The sequence below is a fragment of the Narcine bancroftii genome, chromosome 3, assembly GCF_036971445.1.
Source record: "Narcine bancroftii isolate sNarBan1 chromosome 3, sNarBan1.hap1, whole genome shotgun sequence".
Taxonomy (NCBI): domain Eukaryota; kingdom Metazoa; phylum Chordata; class Chondrichthyes; order Torpediniformes; family Narcinidae; genus Narcine; species Narcine bancroftii.
The window spans coordinates 241,785,972-241,803,867 of NC_091471.1; the positions used below are offsets into that span (position 1 = coordinate 241,785,972).

At 40.8% G+C, this 17,896-nt stretch overlaps 1 protein-coding gene across 10 annotated transcripts in view; it reads left to right on the forward strand.

Moving 5' to 3' along the window:
* The first annotated feature begins 3,339 nt into the window (after window positions 1–3,339).
* The window catches only part of brd4 (bromodomain containing 4), a 164,712-nt gene continuing 150,155 nt past the window's right edge, over window positions 3,340–17,896 (forward strand). For 4 of the 10 annotated variants that reach the window (XR_011354275.1, XM_069927304.1, XM_069927302.1 and 1 more), the window contains exon 1: window positions 3,827–4,391. Coding sequence is in view for 4 of the 10 variants with exons in the window: in XM_069927302.1 (XP_069783403.1) it covers window positions 4,345–4,391 (47 nt within the window). In the remaining 6 variants the exon portion in view is untranslated. Of the gene's footprint in view, window positions 3,400–3,825; window positions 4,392–17,896 lie in introns of those variants that run through there. The other 6 variants (XM_069927303.1, XM_069927310.1, XM_069927308.1 and 3 more) reach the window with 4 other exon arrangements.

Below are 17,896 nucleotides of genomic sequence, written 5' to 3' on the forward strand. Positions count from 1 at the left end.
CATTGAAGAATCAACTTGCTTATTTTGTATTTGTCAGCTGCAAAGATTCAGCACTTTGCTTTCAAGTGAAGTTTATTGTCATCTGATTGCACAAGTTCAACATGACAAAACAGCGTTCTTTGGACCTCAGTCCTTTTGCTTGTAGCGATTTAATTGAAAAAAAATCTCTTCAGTTGTTTCAATCCACCACTATTTTTTCTGGACTGCATTCAGAGAACAGCCACATTTTCCAAGAAGCATTGCTGCAGTAACAATAGGCATTGCTTTGTTTTAATGCAAGAGGACCAACTTTAAAAAAATCCCATGTTACTTTAAACTAAAGGACAATACATATCTTTATAGCCTAGTACTTTGCCATGCATTCCACTCTCCCCAAATGATACTCCAGATTAACAAAGGCAGTGTCTTTATCCACAAAACCATCGTTGCAAAGCGATAGAACATGAGCTCCTGACTAAAATATGTTTTCCATTTTAAACTGGAAAGGAAACAACTTGGGATAACTTTGGGAATAGTGAAGAGGGATGAACTCTTAAGGGCAGCATGGTTAACAAAGCAGTTAGCACAACGCTGTTGTTGTGCCAGCAAGCGGAACTGGGTTCAAAACCCGTGCTGACTGTAAGGAGTTTGTATGTTCTCCCCGTGTCTGCTTGGGTTTCTTCCGGGTGCTCCGGTTTCCTCCTTCCCTTCAAAATGTACAGGGGTTGTAGGTCAATTGGGTGTAATTGGGCAGCATAGGCTGAAAGGGCCTATTATTGTGCTGTATGATATTTAAAAAAAAACTTTGCATATTTCATGCATTGAAAAAGTTGCTTTTCTTGCACTCAAGCACAGAGCCAAATCCTGTGTAGCAGTGCCCAATCATGTATCTTGGTTATAAATGAGAATATACAGTATAACTTGTCCTATCATATACATTTGAATACAGAGATTTTTTTCTTATGACACGTTCCAGCTGTAAGAAAACAATTTTTAGATTATTACAACATTGGTATTTTCATATTGTGGTAATTTTAATTTGAAACTATTGCTGTTGGTGCATGTGGCTGCGACAAGTAAGAATTTTGGTGCATCTGTACATTGCACTTGTGTATATTACAATAAACTCTCCCTTAAAATTAGTCAAGTCCATCACTGACACTAACCTTCCATCTACTGAAAACATCTACGTGAATCGTTGTCTCCAGAAGGCAGTTAACATCCTACAGGATCCTGTCACCCCAGTTGCAACCTCTTCTCGTTGATCCCTTCAGGCAAAAGATGCAGGAGCCCGAAGTCCAGCACTTTTAGGTTCGAGAACAGTTTTAATTCATACCCTGAAGAAGGGCTCAGGCCAAAACCGTTGGTTACATACCTCCTGTGGACATAGATGAGTTCCTCCAGCATTTCTATGTTTCCATAAAGCTATCAGCTTCATGTATCTCCCCAACCCTGACCTAATGAAATGTTACATTTTTTCTTGTCCTAATTGTTACTGAATATTTATCCATTTAATTCTTTTTTTTTTCTGTCTTGGCATATTGTGGTAATCTAGCCAAGTTTACTGTGATCTGATTGCATAAGTACAACCCAAAGCAAAGCACGTAGACACACATGTAGTATTCATAAATAAAACTCGAAAGTCCGTAGACACCAAAATTGAAGTAAAAACACAATGCCAGAGAAACTCAGCGGGTCAAACAGTGCACTTTATGTAGCAAAGATACAGAACCAGTCTTGAGCCCTTTATCAGGGCATGCAGTATTCATTGCTTCCGAAATACGAGAGTCTCAGATGGTGAGTGTGAGCAGTTCACACATCTCTAGTTTTCCCTTCCTGAAGTCAACAATCAGTTCTTTGGCATTGAGTGCGAGGTTGCTGTTGGTGCACCATTCAGCCAAGTTTTCAATCTCCCTCCTGTATACTGACTCATCCTCTTTCTTTACGGCATCATCGGCAAATTTGTAGACAGTGATGTTGTCATCGTGCCGAGCCACACAGACGTAGTGAATCGAGAACACATCCCTGTGGGGACCCGATACTGATGGAGATGTTCTTACCAATCTTCACTGATTGTGTTCTGGAGGTGATCCAATTACACAGCATATTGTGGTAACCTAATGTATACTATTGCAGTAGGCTGCAGAAAATTTAAAAATGCTTGTGCACCTGGACCTTGTACTTATGAAGATGACATCAGAACATAAGAAACAGGAGCAGGAGTCGGCCATCAAGCTAGCTCTGCCATTCAATGAGATTATGGCTGATCTGATGATAAACTCACCTCCATGTACTTGCCTTTCCCCCATATCCTTTAATTCCCTTTGTAAAAGTCTATCTAACTTTGCTTAAATGTACTTACTGAGGTAGCTTCCACTGCTTCAATGGGCAGTGAATTCCATAGATTCACCACCCTCTGGGAAAAGCCATTGCTCCTCATCTACTACCTGAATTTTGAGGCTATGTCCACTATTTCTAGTCTCCCCATCAAACAATTTTATTTTATGCCTTTCTTAATGTTACACATTTCTATAAGATCCCCTCTCATTCTTCTAAATTCCAGCGAGAACAGTCCCAGAGTCAATCCCTCTTCATTTCCGGAATCAACCTGGTGATCGTCTTCTGCATTGCCTCCAAAGCCAGCACATCCTTCTTCAAGGAAGGAGAGACCAGAACTGCACACAGTACTCCAGATGCGGCCTCACCAGTACCTTGTACAGTTGCAGTATAGCCTCCCTGCTCTTAAATTCAATCCTTCTAGCAATGAAGGCCAACATTTTATTTCCTTAATAACCTGCTGAACCTCCAAGCCACCTTTTGCAATTCATGCACAAGCACTACCAAGTCCTTCTGCAAGGTGGAATGCTGCAATTTAAATAACACCCTGATCTTTCAGTTTTCCTTCCAAAGTAGATAACCTCACATTTATCTGCCCACTCATGTAACCAATCTATACCACTCTGCACACTCTCTGCATCCTTTGCATAATGACATTTTAGGTACGGGTGCCTTAAGACTTGCACCACCAGGATCAGGAACAGTTGCTCCCCCTCCACCATCAGACTCCTCGATCAGGGTCTCATTCAAGGACCCTTATTTTTGCACTTTATTGATTTCCCTCCCACCCCCTCCATGTATTGTCTACATTGTGCACATTGTACAGTTTTTTTTGGTTGCATTATCAGTAAGTGGTAATTCTGCCTGGCCAGCAGGAAAAAGAATCTCAGGGTTGTACGTGAGGTCATATATAAATCTGAATAATCGCTCAGGACTCCTCGTCAATCTTCCAGGGATGGATGGGTTAAAGGGGGGCGGGGTCACGGAGGTTGACTGACAGTTAGTTACGCACCTTGCGTCTGACGTCACGCAGGGCCCCGAAAGGTCGTGTGGAATCAGGACGCGGCGCGCGCACAAACACAGGTAAAAAAAATAAATGACGACCCGCACCAATAAGCAGGAACCGAACGTCAGAGCAAGCACAAAACACCTTCAAAATCAAAAAAAAGGATATAGGCGGGTGGGAACAAAAATGGGGCGAAAACTCGGCGAGAGAACTTAGCGGGGCGCCCGCTCCCCTACGCGCGGCCCTACCTGCTGCTTCAGGCCGGCGGGGCCCTCTTGTGCGATGAGGGGGCGGGGGGGGGGGCTGGGGCTGTGAAAGAGACGGCCGCTCGCGTCCTCGGGCCAAGCCAGTGAAAGAGCGGGGATTTGGTTTGCAAGGGGTAAAAAGGTCGGGTGTAGGGTGGTTAAAAAGGTCGGGGGGGGGGGGGGGGGGAGAGATGTCGACTTCGCGGCGGTGCAAGGGCGTCAGCCGTCACGTGCCCGACCGCGGTGACGCAACCGTCACGTGATGGTAGCCCTGCCAAGCCTCGACTCCCGGGCTGCAGAAAAGGGGGGGGGTGGGGAATGCAGTGAGCGCCTTCGCACCCGGGAAAGCGTCATCTTTCACCCCGGGGAGAAGTAAACCGAGATCTTAACTAACCTCGGTCTCCTCACGGCGAGTTCAACGAAATTTACTTCAGGAGGGGGAGGAAAACGTCGCTATGACTCACACGGTGATGGGAACCAATAGCAAGAACCATGTAGTGTCACGTGTGACATTTCAGCCAATGGGGAATCTGAATTTATCATCACGTGGGCAATTTTGACCAATCAGCGCGTCCAAGATGGCGGGGATATATAAGGTGTAGTTGTGGTGCCATTTGCGGATCGGAGGCTCGGATTTAGGGAATCGCTTCGCGTCGTATTTAAGTAGCAATTGGGGACGGGGTTTTGAGGATAGACTTTAAAACTTTACCGGAGACCCTTGGGGATTCGGTCGTGGGGTCTTTTTTTCTGGCGAGAGGACTTTTAGGAAGCGACTGCATGGAGCGTGAAAGCGGTTCCGCGGCCCCGGCAGGCCCGACGACACGGTGAGTGCCGGCGGGGGCAAGGCTAGGCCGAGAGGGGAGGGAGGGAGAGAGGGTGAGGCCGGAGGAAGGGGGGGGGGTTGTAGAGAGATCGGCTTTTATTGTTTGTCGAGCGGGAAGCGGCTTCCTGACGCCATTTTGTGTGTGTGAGGCCCAGCGCCGGGGTGCACTCGGTGTTCACCGCCACCCTCTCCCTTTCAGAAAGGGGAAAAGGAGTCTTCGTTGTCCCACTGTTCCACCCGGTGGCGTCGCCGGGATAAAGAGAAATCACTGTCGGTGTCCCACTAGCCGGCCGCCGTGAGTGGGCTATAACGAGCTGGCAGCACTCTTGTCTGTGCCTCTTCCATCCTCCCTCCCTGAGCTGTTTCTTGGGCCTATGAGGCAATAGTAACCCCCCCCCCCCCCCACCCCATGGCCACGAAATGGCAGCAAAGAGTGCAGTGGACATTTGATTGCATTCTATTTTTTTAAATCACGATGTTGGGGAATTTTAGCAGGTCAAACAGTAGTAAAGATGCAGAATCAACGTTTCGGGCCTGAGCCCTTTATCAAAGGAGAAGTAAGACGGCGCTTGAAGTAAAGACAATAGTGTGCTGGCGAACTCAGCAGGTCAAACATTGTACTGTACTTTACATAGCAAAGATAAAAATATATAACCAACGTTTCGGGCTTGAGCCCGTCCCCAACATTTTTTTTTCTTTAACCACGGTGCTGCAGACTTTGGTGTTTTATTTCCTTTCTCTGCGTGGACAGTTTGCCCTTGAATAAGAAATGGCACAAATGTATTCCAAGAAGTTGTTCTTGTAATAGTTCAATATCAATACTAAAATGCGAGTAAAATTGACATTAGCGCAGATGTTAATGTGTGATTTACATCTCAGTCTTTGACCGCAACTACTTGTGAAGGTTTTTGTACATTGCTCAAGCCTCCGGATGAATTGATTTGATTTGTTTACATACGCTATGTGTCGAGGTGCTGGCCATTTCAACAAGTGTGCCAATCTGTGGAAGTGCAAAGTTTGGGCATTTGATTGTCATATTTTCAGTTGCTCTGTTAGAGAACCGTTTGCGTGAAATGTTTCATTTGACAAAACGATAGATAGCGAAATGCGCGTTTTTCACCAACATTTTTGAAAGCCGAGTTCAGAATGTGACAGGATTCACGTGCGGTGTAATTATAATAGAAATTGGGTGATATGTTCCCACAGCCTGGACGTCATATTAAAATTGTTTGAAATGTGTTCATGCTCTGGCTCACTGCGCATGCATACTTTATTCCTGTGTGACAAAATGTATATTGATGACAATATTGTTTTTTTTAATACTATGAACCATATTAACCAAAATGCACACAAACATTTCCCTCTTGAATATAGTCATTTTTCCCTCCCTCCTTCCCACCCCCTCCCTACCACTAAACGTTCAACATGTACAATACAATAAACCCATTAAACAATATCATCACACAATGAAAATAAACAAGAAAATTGTGGATGACAATATTGTTTGAAGCAGCATTCAAATGAAGCATGTTTTCCAACTTTTTTTTCATACATCTTTGCATTGATCAACATTATTATCAGTTTTGCTCACATTTGGCAGTTGCACACTAAACAGAAAAAAAAGCATTTGGATATTTGTATTCTTTGTCCTTTTATGTATATCAATATTAAAATAATCCAATTGATTTTTCTAGATCTGTATTGAATACTAATTGAGACAATAATTGATTACATGACCTGTATATCTAGTTTAAAAGATTATTTATTTAGGTTTTATGAAAATTAATGCTTCCACTTTGATGCTTTTTGTTTGATAAAGATGGGGCAAATATATTCCAAAAAATTATTCTCATAATAGTGTTGTTTTCTTTAACCTTTACTGTAGAAATTGTGATAGGAAAATTTATATTCTTAATTCTACTGAAAAATATAGCCAAAATGTATCTTGGTTTGTGAATCATTCAATTGTTTTGCTCTTATTTCAGTGACATGCAGCATGAAGCAATTCTTTTAAACTTAGTATATGTTGATTGGACTGGAATTTAAGGCAGTGATTGAATTCCTAACCAAGAAACTGAGCAAGTGAATCAGTTTCAGCTTGACTGTATTCAAATTTTGTTAATATTTCAATCACTGCAGTGACCTGGTCCATTATTAAATATTTAGAACTGTAGAAGTTCTGTGCCACCATTTAGGTTTAATGCATGTTTGTGAGCTGTTTTATTTTTCTCTCTGAATGTGGAAGTAAAGGTCTTCCTAGTGCAGACTAGTGTAGATTGATCAATTTATTTAATGTCCACGTCTCGATGCTGTGTGGAAAAAATGCTGAGAAGGTTGTTAATACTTTAGAAGTGAGGGGGGCCCCATGATGTGTGTTGCCTGGCAACCCCAGCTTTAGTAAATTCCCCACTATCCTTGAGGACCCCAGATCATGTAATTTGCAAGAACAATATCTGGGAAGATTAAATTTAAAGAGTTAGTTACAAGCAAATGCAAAGGGCAATGTTCCTCTTTGATGTCTATGTGTTGGTTGTACTCTGTAAAAAGTGTAATCTGTGTGATTAATGTACAAGTGCCTCATCTTAGGTGAGCAAGGGTTCACAAAAACAGGAACAGCAATATTCCTTGGGTGCCGACAGAAAGAGTTGTAAAAAATGTACAATCAAAGCGAATGGCTTCAGATGCTGGGGCCTGAATCAGAAAAAAAAAGATAAGAGCAGGAACCTGCTTGACCACAGGCTGATATCAAGCTAATGAAAAAGAACAGAGAAATGATACAGAACTATATACAAGCAGGTGAGTCTGACTCATTAGCAGTCTGAGACCACCCACAAATTGGAGGAACAATGCTTCATCTTACCTCTGGGCATCCTTCAACCAGATCAAGTTCTCTGGTTTCCACTACCACCGCCTTTCCCCTTTCTTCCCCTATCGTATTTCCCTCAGCTGTGTGTGTGTCTCTCTCCCTTTTCCTTTGTCTCCTTTTACAGAACCAAAATCAATTCTCACCTTTCCTATTATATATTCAATCAATAGCTTTTGTTGGCCTGCTCTCCTCCTTCGCCAGTCTGGTCTTGGACTGACACCTTTCTGTTCTTTGCTTATTTCCTTGAAGAAGGGCTCATGTCCGAAATGTTGGTAATATATCTTTGCCTCCTATGGATGATGTGAGACTGGCTCAGTTCCTCCAGCATTTTTGTGTGTTTTTACTACAATCACAGCAACTGCAGACTTTCATTTCTTTCCTTGATTGACAGACTCACTTACTGCAGGATCAGCTTCTCATAAACAGGGCATCCTGTGATAACTGAGTTCTTGAGTGTTTCAAAACTAAAAAGTGGTAATCTGCATAATGTGGTCCTGAAATTTGTAAGATTGAAAAGCACAAAACTTTAACATTGACATTTGATTTGTAAAAGTAGTATAATTTTTATATTACACTTTGTAAATGTACTTTTAAATGGTTTATATCATTTAAATTACTGTTAAAAGTGACAATAAATTTTGCTTGAGTTAAATGTTTCAAATTTGGCATGTGGTGCTAACATGCATTAAACTGGAATTCCAAGGAAATTTTTTACTTGTGTGGCTTTTGGGAGGCTAATAAATTAAAATTGTGAAATGCTTAATTTTTCAATTTCATAAAATGTTTTTGGAAATTTGTACTGGTAATGTTTTTTGCATTTTGGGTGTTTTATGATTTATGTTCATGAAGTTGTAGGAATTCTTGTGCAAGATGTTTCTCAACAAGTAACAAGGAAGCAAAATTTTTAAACAAAGGGACTGGCTATTATGATGCATTAGATTGGAAAACTGATACTTAAGTAATGATTTGACAACTAATGAATGCCGTCTGGAATATGATCCTTAATTGAATTATTGGCTGCCTGATGTGAGAGTGGGAAAGATGTGCATTCTGCCAGTGCAGCTTGTGAGATATTTTCTTTTCCATAGATGTGGGTAAAATATTTCATAATACCATTGAGCTTTTGTGCTTGGGTTTTGCATTTTAGTGTGTGTATGGTTAGGTAATGTGGGTTCTTTGGAATGTGATCAGCACAGATGTGCCTTTATTGTTGCTTTTTGTTTATTCTCCGGAAAGATGCTCATCCTTGAATACAATAATCTGAAAGGGAAAATTGAAAAAGGCAAGGTGGTGAGTGAGAGGTGCTCATGTATATCACTCATGATTCTAGAGATTTTTATTCTTGATTTATTTGTAATGAGGGGGATTTTTTTTAGAACTACTAACTTCTGTATTTAGATTGTAGTGAGTAGTTGTCAATTCTGTGCTTTTTGCAGCTGGAATACATTTGAATTCCATATAATGGAATTAAACACCAGTCTGATGTCTCTATCTTAAATGGCTTTTAAGTTTTAATAGATTACTAACTTGTGCCACTCTTGTATTCTTGTATCTTTTTGACATAATTAAGCTGTTTTGTAGGAAAGAAATAAAATGCTCATACTTTGAAGTTGAAATTTCGCTGTTTCTTCTACATGACTTTACTTTTGAAGTTACTGATGAGAATGTTAAATACAGTAAAACACCTTGTATCTGGCACCTATGGGGATTGGTAGATGCCAGATAAATGAATAAATGCTTGAGATTGCATGTTGTGTGGATTGGCGAGCTAACGGTGAGGCATGTCAATTTTAAACTTGCTAATTTTTTAACCTATTTTCCACAATTTTTTGCTGGTTGCTTGAATTGTGTGGGTGGGGGTGGGGGTGGGTGGGTGGTGTGTGTGTGGTGTTTGGAAAATTATTTAGAAATGCACTTTTTGCTGAATTTAGCACTTCTTTCTAATATGTTTGTAATGTGATTATTAAGAACCTACAAGGCTTGAGAGAAAGTGGGAGACTGTATTTCGCTTGCCTTTAAGAGTAAGGTGAGAAAAGGCAATAAAGCAACTTCTTTAGTTTTGCTGTTGTGCTTTGGTGTTTTTAAAATGTCCTTTTTAAACCAGGAAGTCCAGAGCATGTAGATGTTTTCCATAAAAGGCTGGAGAAGCTCAGCAGGTCACACAGTATCCATTGGAAGTAAAAAGCAGTCAACATCTCAGGAAGAGCTCAGGCACGAAACGTTGATTGCCTTTTACTCATAATGCTGCATGACCTGCTGACTTTCTCCTGCACATTTTTTGGATTGCACTAGGTAACAGGATCTGCAAAATTTGTATAAATAAATAGATGTTTACACTGAATGGTGTGGGAAATGAGAGGAAGGGGAGTCTGTACAAGGCCATCTGTTGAAAGATCTGTTAGTTTCAGCTCTTGTTTAATTGATCCTTTTGCAGAACCATAAAGTTTTGATTTCTATGAAGCATGATTGGTGTGTTTTCTCTTGATTGCATTTCAGTAAGGCATGATTTCATGGGTAGTATCTTATCTACAAGGTCATTTTTGTAGTGAGTACAGTAAGGACATTCTTCTTCCTGGCAACTCTTGAGGCCGAATCACATCGAGTGTTGTATTTAACCCTGAAATAAGCTTCCGACCACATTTGCAAAGCATTTATTAGGGCTGACTATTTTGATGTTTGAATGTAGCCAAACTTCACTGTGTCTCAACTTGTGTGTTACTTTTGCAATCTCTAAACTCGGCTGTGCAATGCACTCATGGCTGGCCTTCATCTTCCAAGTGCCATAAAATGAGGTCATCCAAACCTTACCTGCCTGTATCCGAGCTTGAACTAAATGCTTTTTACCTCTTGCTTCTGTCTTGTTGACCAACATCCCTGGTTTTAGAATTCTAAAATACCAATATGCTAAAACCTTTTTAATCAGCCCGTCTGTATTAGTTCCAATGCTAAATGACTGGCTGTGATTTTTTTTAAAGATGTATATCACTACCAGCAGCCAGCAAAGTTGAATTTCTGGTTCAGGTGAGATTGGCTAATTGTGTTTATCATTGAGTTTTTGAACATTCATTTACATTTTATCTATGTGATGACTTAACAGGCTGAAGCTTTGCCAGGACATTGTTTGTAAAACCTATGTGAACTGGTAAATACTCAATGTAGCAAATTTCAAAATGGTTAATTGTACATGAGTGATTTTAATTTGGCTAAGACCATTAATAGTGAACTATGATGTGATTGTGTGAGATCCTTGTACAACCAAGAGGATTCAAACTGAATGTTGATGATTTTTAAATCAAAATATTTGCAACATTTTTGTAAAAGATATATATTCTGTTAGTCTTCAGTCTATAGAAAGTATTTTGAATTAGTGGGGCATCAAGTGCTATTTGGAATGATTTTAAGTGATTTAGTATTGCATAAATTTATTGGCATTGGGTTCCCTGTCTTGTTTTTGATGAATTGTTAAATTTTCCATAATCTGCAGTGCCTAAGTAATCAACGGAACTTTTGGTTTACTGATGCTGAGAATTGGTTTGAACACTTAAGAATTTGGTTATCCCTTCAAGCCTCTGAATGCTGCACCAATTTTCAGTGTACTGATAACCAATTCAATTTTTATTGCTTAAGACTGGGACCTAGAAGTGATAATTTTGCACACAAAATGTAATTTAATGCCAGCATTGTTGATCATTAAACCGTAGGTTTTTGCACATAGAACATTTTACAAGTTTCATTTTCATGTTACAAAAGGAACATGCATGCTTTATGATTTGAACAGGTTGGTTGTAGTAGTGTCTTGCCTTTCACAAATGTTCTAGTCAATTAAATAGGTCTGGTTACTCTTAATGTGGTGGACAATTTGAAGTCAAATTATACCAGCCAGTTTCACTGAGATAATCAGATAATTTTTTTGTACTTTTCGACAGTTAAATATGGGCCACAATACTGCAGAAACAAATCTGCATTGTGCTTTAATCTTTGTGACTATCTGTGAGGCAGGCAGAAATGCACTATCTCTAACAGTGAAGCAGTTTGAAGGCTAAATGTTGGCAGATACATAAGAAATAAGCTGAATGTAGATTGAGGTTGAATGAATGATCAGCTACAATCAAGACTAAATAAAGACTAAAACAGTTCAATAAAATATTATTGTAAATTGAATAGTTTAATGAGGTCACCCGTAGTGATAATTATCAGTATAATTTGCAAGCCTTGTAACTAAATGGATAGAAGTAATTTTTAAGAAAGTATTTTAGTTTCTGAAGTACAGGTACTCCCCATTTTGCATAACCGGTCATATATCAGAATGGGCATATGTCGAATTGCATACTTGGTGGGTTCACCTATTGGAATCAAGATGGTGTTGGCCAGCCTACCTAACAAGGTAAGTATGCACATTTTGGCTCCTAAATGCCCCTGTATCCCTTTTATAATTTGTCATTACAACATAAACTGTTTAAATTTTATATTTAAAAAAAAATTTGACCGTATGTGCATAGTCAGGAGTTCCTGTACTGCTTTAGTCTTGTGTCGTTTAGAAAGAAGGGAAGAAGCTAATAAAAATTAGGTTGTTTAAGGGTTATGCAAAGTTTATACAATTCCAATTGAAATGGTGTATGTGCAACGTAGTCTGACAAATTTTAAAAACAAAATGTCAACCATGACATTTGAGATTGACATCCTTTTGAATGGAAGGGTAGAAATTTTCACCTAAATTGTATATGTTGAGGCATATTAATGTAAATATCATTAAAAGGAGCCAGCTTTAATGCTGGCATTAAAAATACAGTCATGAGTTACTTAACGTCCACGATAAGTTGTGTGAAATAGGATGTTGTGTGATTTGGACATTGTGCGAACACCATAAATCATATTGGCGTTTATTATGACTGTCAAGACCAATGTATTATAGTTTATACATGTACTTTACCATTATACGCCTGGCAGTGCAATTTCTTGGTTTACAGTAGACATAAGATACATGTATTGCGGGCAGGAAGCTGCTACGTCCCATTCTTCGATTGGGATTTCTGAACTCTGTTATAACTATATGGGACTACAGATGTATATGCAGTCATATGGCGCCTGAGTGGACATTATGCAATGCATGACTGTACTGCATTTATTTATACTTTTGCTTGACCATGCTTCAATCTGCTTGGTTCATGGTGATCTAAATGGTAAAAACACAAATGCTGGAGGAACTCGGCAGATCTCGCAGTGTCCATTGGAGGTAATGATAAATTACTGATGTTGTGGGCTTGAGTTCTCATTTCCTTTAAGGTATATAGTTATATAGTGCCCTCCATAATGTTTGGAGCGAAGACACTTTTTTTCCTTCATTTGCCCCTTTGCTCCATGGTTTTTTATTCACCTTTGGAGTCTGTAGTTGCTATTTTTCAACATGAGGACCAGAGTTGTGCCAATGAAAATCAAAAAAAAACCATTACGAGGCTGAAAAACAAGAATAAAACAGGAAGGGATGTCACCCAAACTTTAAGATTAGCAAAATCAACTGTTTGGAACATCAAACTGGTAATCAATACTGCAACTCAATAGCAGTAATTGCAAAGGGACTGGTATTTCAAGAAAGACTTCCACTGCTGCTTACGGAAGAATTCTCATCATAATTAAGAAAAATCCCCAAATGTACCGATCAAAAATGCTCTTTAGAAGGGAGTAGTTACTGACTACTGAAGACTTTTGTCCACAGAAGACTTCATGAGTGGAAGTATAGAGGCTACACTGCAAAATGCAAACCATGGTATGCTTTGGATCTTGGGCAGTGCCTTTGCACCTCCACATTTTGCTCTTGCCATCACTGATGCAAGATTAAAGACCTTTTTTCCAAAATTCTGCAGGCTCTTTTAAATATTGGCAAACTAATCTGGCCATCCTTTGTGGAAAACTCATGGTTTGCACCCTTCAGTGTTGCCTCTGTATTACCATTCTAGGAGTCTTCTATGGACAGTAGTCATTTATGATTTTTTTTTAAACAGCATTCGCGGGATTTTTCCAGTATGACTAAGCTGTCATTGGTCATTCACTTTGGAACGACCAAAGCCTGCTAAGCTCCGTTTTAGTCTGCCATTTTATACAGCATACCAGTAACGCCATTGTGTTGACATCAACTGTAACATGTAACATATGTGGAACATGCAACGCCACTGCACTTGCCCTTTCCTCTTAAGTCTTCTCCTTTCCAGCCCTTCTTAGTGATATTAATCTAGTGCACTTCCTTTCCATGTCTAACTCCACATTGCAAACCTTTCCTTGTTTCCTTCTATTTTACTTTTAACCGATCTTTTTATCATACCTCATCTTTTTCATTCATCCTCCACCAGTCCTTTTATTTGTTTACTGAAACAACAGAAGTGCTAGGAATAAACACTCTTCTTGCTAAGTAATGGGGTAATAAACACAAAGGTTTCAACACAGGGGAGGATCTGAAGTCAGGATATCTTTCATGATCTTGGGTGAGACTGATAATATCCAGACGGTGAAACAAAATTCTATCCATTGAAAGTCGCACCTGAGTGTTGTTGCTTGAGGGAACTGTTCCCATTTATCAGCTCTTGGCGTTTATTTCATCAAAGAATTACTAAATATATAGAGATAGGAACTTCAGCCAATTGCAGTCGTGAATTCTGAAGCAGTGCTGTCCATTGGGACCCTGTCTTCCCGGAGGCGTTGGAATGTGGAGGGGAGCAGGCGGCTTTACACATACAAGCAGTATTTTGAATACCAATGAAGCAAGGAGGATGGATGGGATTCGGATCCCTCGCTGACCAGTGACATTGGCAAGATGTCAGATCCTCTGCTCCTCTGAGGATTGAATACTTTACATTTCCTTTCTTTGTACCTCATCCTGGTTCAGCGAGATATCTCCTTGATTAGGACATGCCTTCCTCTTTGCTCAGCACAATGGTTGATGTCCCATTTAGTTAAACTGTTAACCATTTTTAACATTTCCCCTTGACTGGGTGATGAGCGGTGACATTCAAATAAAATGCATGACCATTTGCCAAACTCATCGGTATAAGGGCTTACCTAATACCAGTACTAAAGTGGGACTGCGTCGACTATGACGTCGTATTCATTAACTGCGTTGGTCCTGGAATGCTTGCACTGCAAATTTTCACTGCAGACTTGCTGGGAAAATTTACGAGGGATCTAGGTGAAAAAAGAATTGCAATGGCACCCCCATTCCTGTTCCATGCTTTTTACACAGCACGTGTTCCTGAAAAGGAATAATTTTGTGGATTTTGGCTATGTAAAAACATAATGGACATAGCTACACCTGCCTCCTGAGGAGTGTTTTGATGTGGTGAACATGTGTTTGGGCACTTTCTATTCAATATGAGAATTTTTCTATCAACAACATTGGAGGTCTTGCTTGGAATGGTAATTCCTTTCGCGATTACTGAGCTCAAGTACATTTTCCTCTTAATGATGTTCCAAACAGTTGATTTTGGTAATCCTAAGGTTTGGGTGATGTCTCTTCCTGCTTTATTGGTTTTCAGCCTCATAACGGCTTCTTCGACTTTCATTGGCACAACTCTGGTCCTCATGTTGAAAAATGGCCACTACAGACTCCAAAGGTGATTAAAAAGCTTGGAAGCAAGCCTAGCTCTTTTATACCTGCACCAATGGAGCAATTAAACATACCTGAGTACTCACAAGCACCTGTGAAGCCAAATGTCCCAAACATTATGATGCCCTGACTACAATCATAGCATCGTTCGAGTGGCACCTGAAAGGGACAGCTGCAGGAGAGGTACCTCAGAGTGTGCTCCAGCTCCTGTCCAGTTGGGGCTGGCGCGGGTCGTTGGGGGGCTGTCAGGCAGCGGGGAGGGGACTGTCAGGTGCGGGGAGTTGGGTCGCCAGCTGATTGTCATCAGCCCGCCCCTTAGCAGCTGCTTTTAGGCAGCTGCATTCAGGTGACTAGGGGGATTTCAATGCTCCGGCGATTATCCCTTCCGGAGGAGGATTAGAAAGTGTGCCTCGGAGGTGCCTCCTGCTCTTTCAGGTGGGTGCCCTGAGAGCAGCATTGGGGTAGAATATGCAGCTTTGCATCAGGATATTCTGGCCACCTGAAAGAGCCTACTGATGTGTTTTTCCTTTTTTTTTAGCTCGACCCTCGCTCATTTAAATTTCAGTTACTAAGCTTTTCATATTTCTTTTGAATGTGAATATCTTTTGCCCATATTTTCACTCCATGTTCTTCAAATTTAATGTTATCCGCCATTTAAAAATCTGAACCTTTATTTATTAGACAATTATTTCAGTGTTTCTATCCAGTTTCCAACTTCCTCTACTCATTTTCATATGCTGGTAACATGAGCTGGCTGACTGAAATTGGCACACTTTAAAAATGTCCTTGGGTAAACTATTCTTTATCTCCATTCCATATTAATCTACTCTCTTTGCAAGTTCATGTTTTTCCTTGCTCAATCTTCAGTGTCAAACCTGTTTAGATTACAATTAAAAAAAAAAACTTTATATAGACATTTTCTATTAAATGTGCAAAAAGTGCCACTTTTAGATTACAAGCAGAGCTGTGAAATGATAAGGGGCAGAGGAAAGATAAATAGAAGAAAACTGGGTGGACAGGTGTGGGAGGGGAGCACCATGAATATGTCTGAAATTGGAGGATTCAGTATTACCATTGGGTTATGTTCATTCCTCACATTTCTCCCCCCCTCTTCACCGCGGCAGTTCCATCTGCCTATTTTTGTTCACGATTCCAGCATTCTTCAGTCTCTTGTATTCTAATATTTACACTGGTGCTCAATTGTGTCATGCCTTTCTATTTGCACAAATATTTAGAAGAATTCAGATTTTGTTCATATGAAATTGTTTCTAGAAAAGGTACATTAAAGATTGTAACCCAAAGTTCCTCAACATGATTATCCAACTGCACGAAAACCAACAAGGTCGGGTCAGATACAGCAATGAGCTCTCTGAACCCTTCTCCATTAACAATGGCGTGAAGCAAGGCTGTGTTCTCGCACCAACCCTCTTTTCAATCTTCTTCAGCATGATGCTGAACCAAGCCATGAAAGACCCCAACAATGAAGACGCTGTTTACATCCGGTACCGCACGGATGGCAGTCTCTTCAATCTGAGGCGCCTGCAAGCTCACACCAAGACACAAGAGAAACTTGTCCGTGAACTATTCTTTGCAGATGATGCCGCTTTAGTTGCCCATTCAGAGCCAGCTCTTCAGCGCCTGACGTCCTGCTTTGCGGAAACTGCCAAAATGTTTGGCCTGGAAGTCAGCCTGAAGAAAACTGAGGTCCTCCATCAGCCAGCTCCCCACCATGACTACCAGCCCCCCCACATCTCCATCGGGCACACAAAACTCAAAACGGTCAACCAGTTTACCTATCTCGGCTGCACCATTTCATCAGATGCAAGGATCGACAATGAGATAGACAACAGACTCGCCAAAGCAAATAGCGCCTTTGGAAGACTACACAAAAGAGTCTGGAAAAACAACCAACTGAAAAACCTCACAAAGATAAGCGTATACAGAGCCGTTGTCATACCCACACTCCTGTTCGGCTCCAAATCATGGGTCCTCTACCGGCACCACCTACGGCTCCTAGAACGCTTCCACCAGCGTTGTCTCCGCTCCATCCTCAACATCCATTGGAGCGCTCACACCCCTAACGTCGAGGTACTCGAGATGGCAGAGGTCGACAGCATCGAGTCCACGCTGCTGAAGATCCAGCTGCGCTGGATGGGTCACGTCTCCAGAATGGAGGACCATCGCCTTCCCAAGATCGTATTATATGGCGAGCTCTCCACTGGCCACCGTGACAGAGGTGCACCAAAGAAAAGGTACAAGGACTGCCTAAAGAAATCTCTTGGTGCCTGCCACATTGACCACCGCCAGTGGGCTGATAACGCCTCAAACCGTGCATCTTGGCGCCTCACAGTTTGGCGGGCAGCAGCCTCCTTTGAAGAAGACCGCAGAGCCCACCTCACTGACAAAAGGCAAAGGAGGAAAAACCCAACACCCAACCCCAACCAACCAATTTTCCCTTGCAACCGCTGCAATCGTGTCTGCCTGTCCCGCATCGGACTGGTCAGCCACAAACGAGCCTGCAGCTGACGTGGACTTTTTACCCCCTCCATAAATCTTCGTCCGCGAAGCCAAGCCAAAGAAGAAGAAACATTAAAGATTGATTAATTGGATGTTGTTGCTTTTTATTTGCTGATGTCAGAGCAAAAAAATGTTGAACTTATATAGGGTACAAAATACAAGGAAACGGTTCTGTCTAGTTAACTGCCAGTTTTAGGAATCTTTACACTGCGAGACAAAACTACATCAGAACTCTGAATATACGAGATATTTTCTTTGCTTTCCCACAGAAATTAAAAGTGTGTAATTGTAGCAATAAATTGGTTCTAAATCAGTGTTAAAAGAAGTGGTGTTGAAGACCCTTCAGATCATTTATCCTGCTCATTTCTGTCTGTTCACAAAGCAATATATTACTCCTGTACCGTATTCTGATTTTTTAAATAACTGCAACTTTTTACACCTTTATTAATCTCTATGAGCTGGCTTGTTCACCCTTAATGGTTTCGTCGGATACAATTAAAAAAACCACATTTATTTCAATAAAGCCATA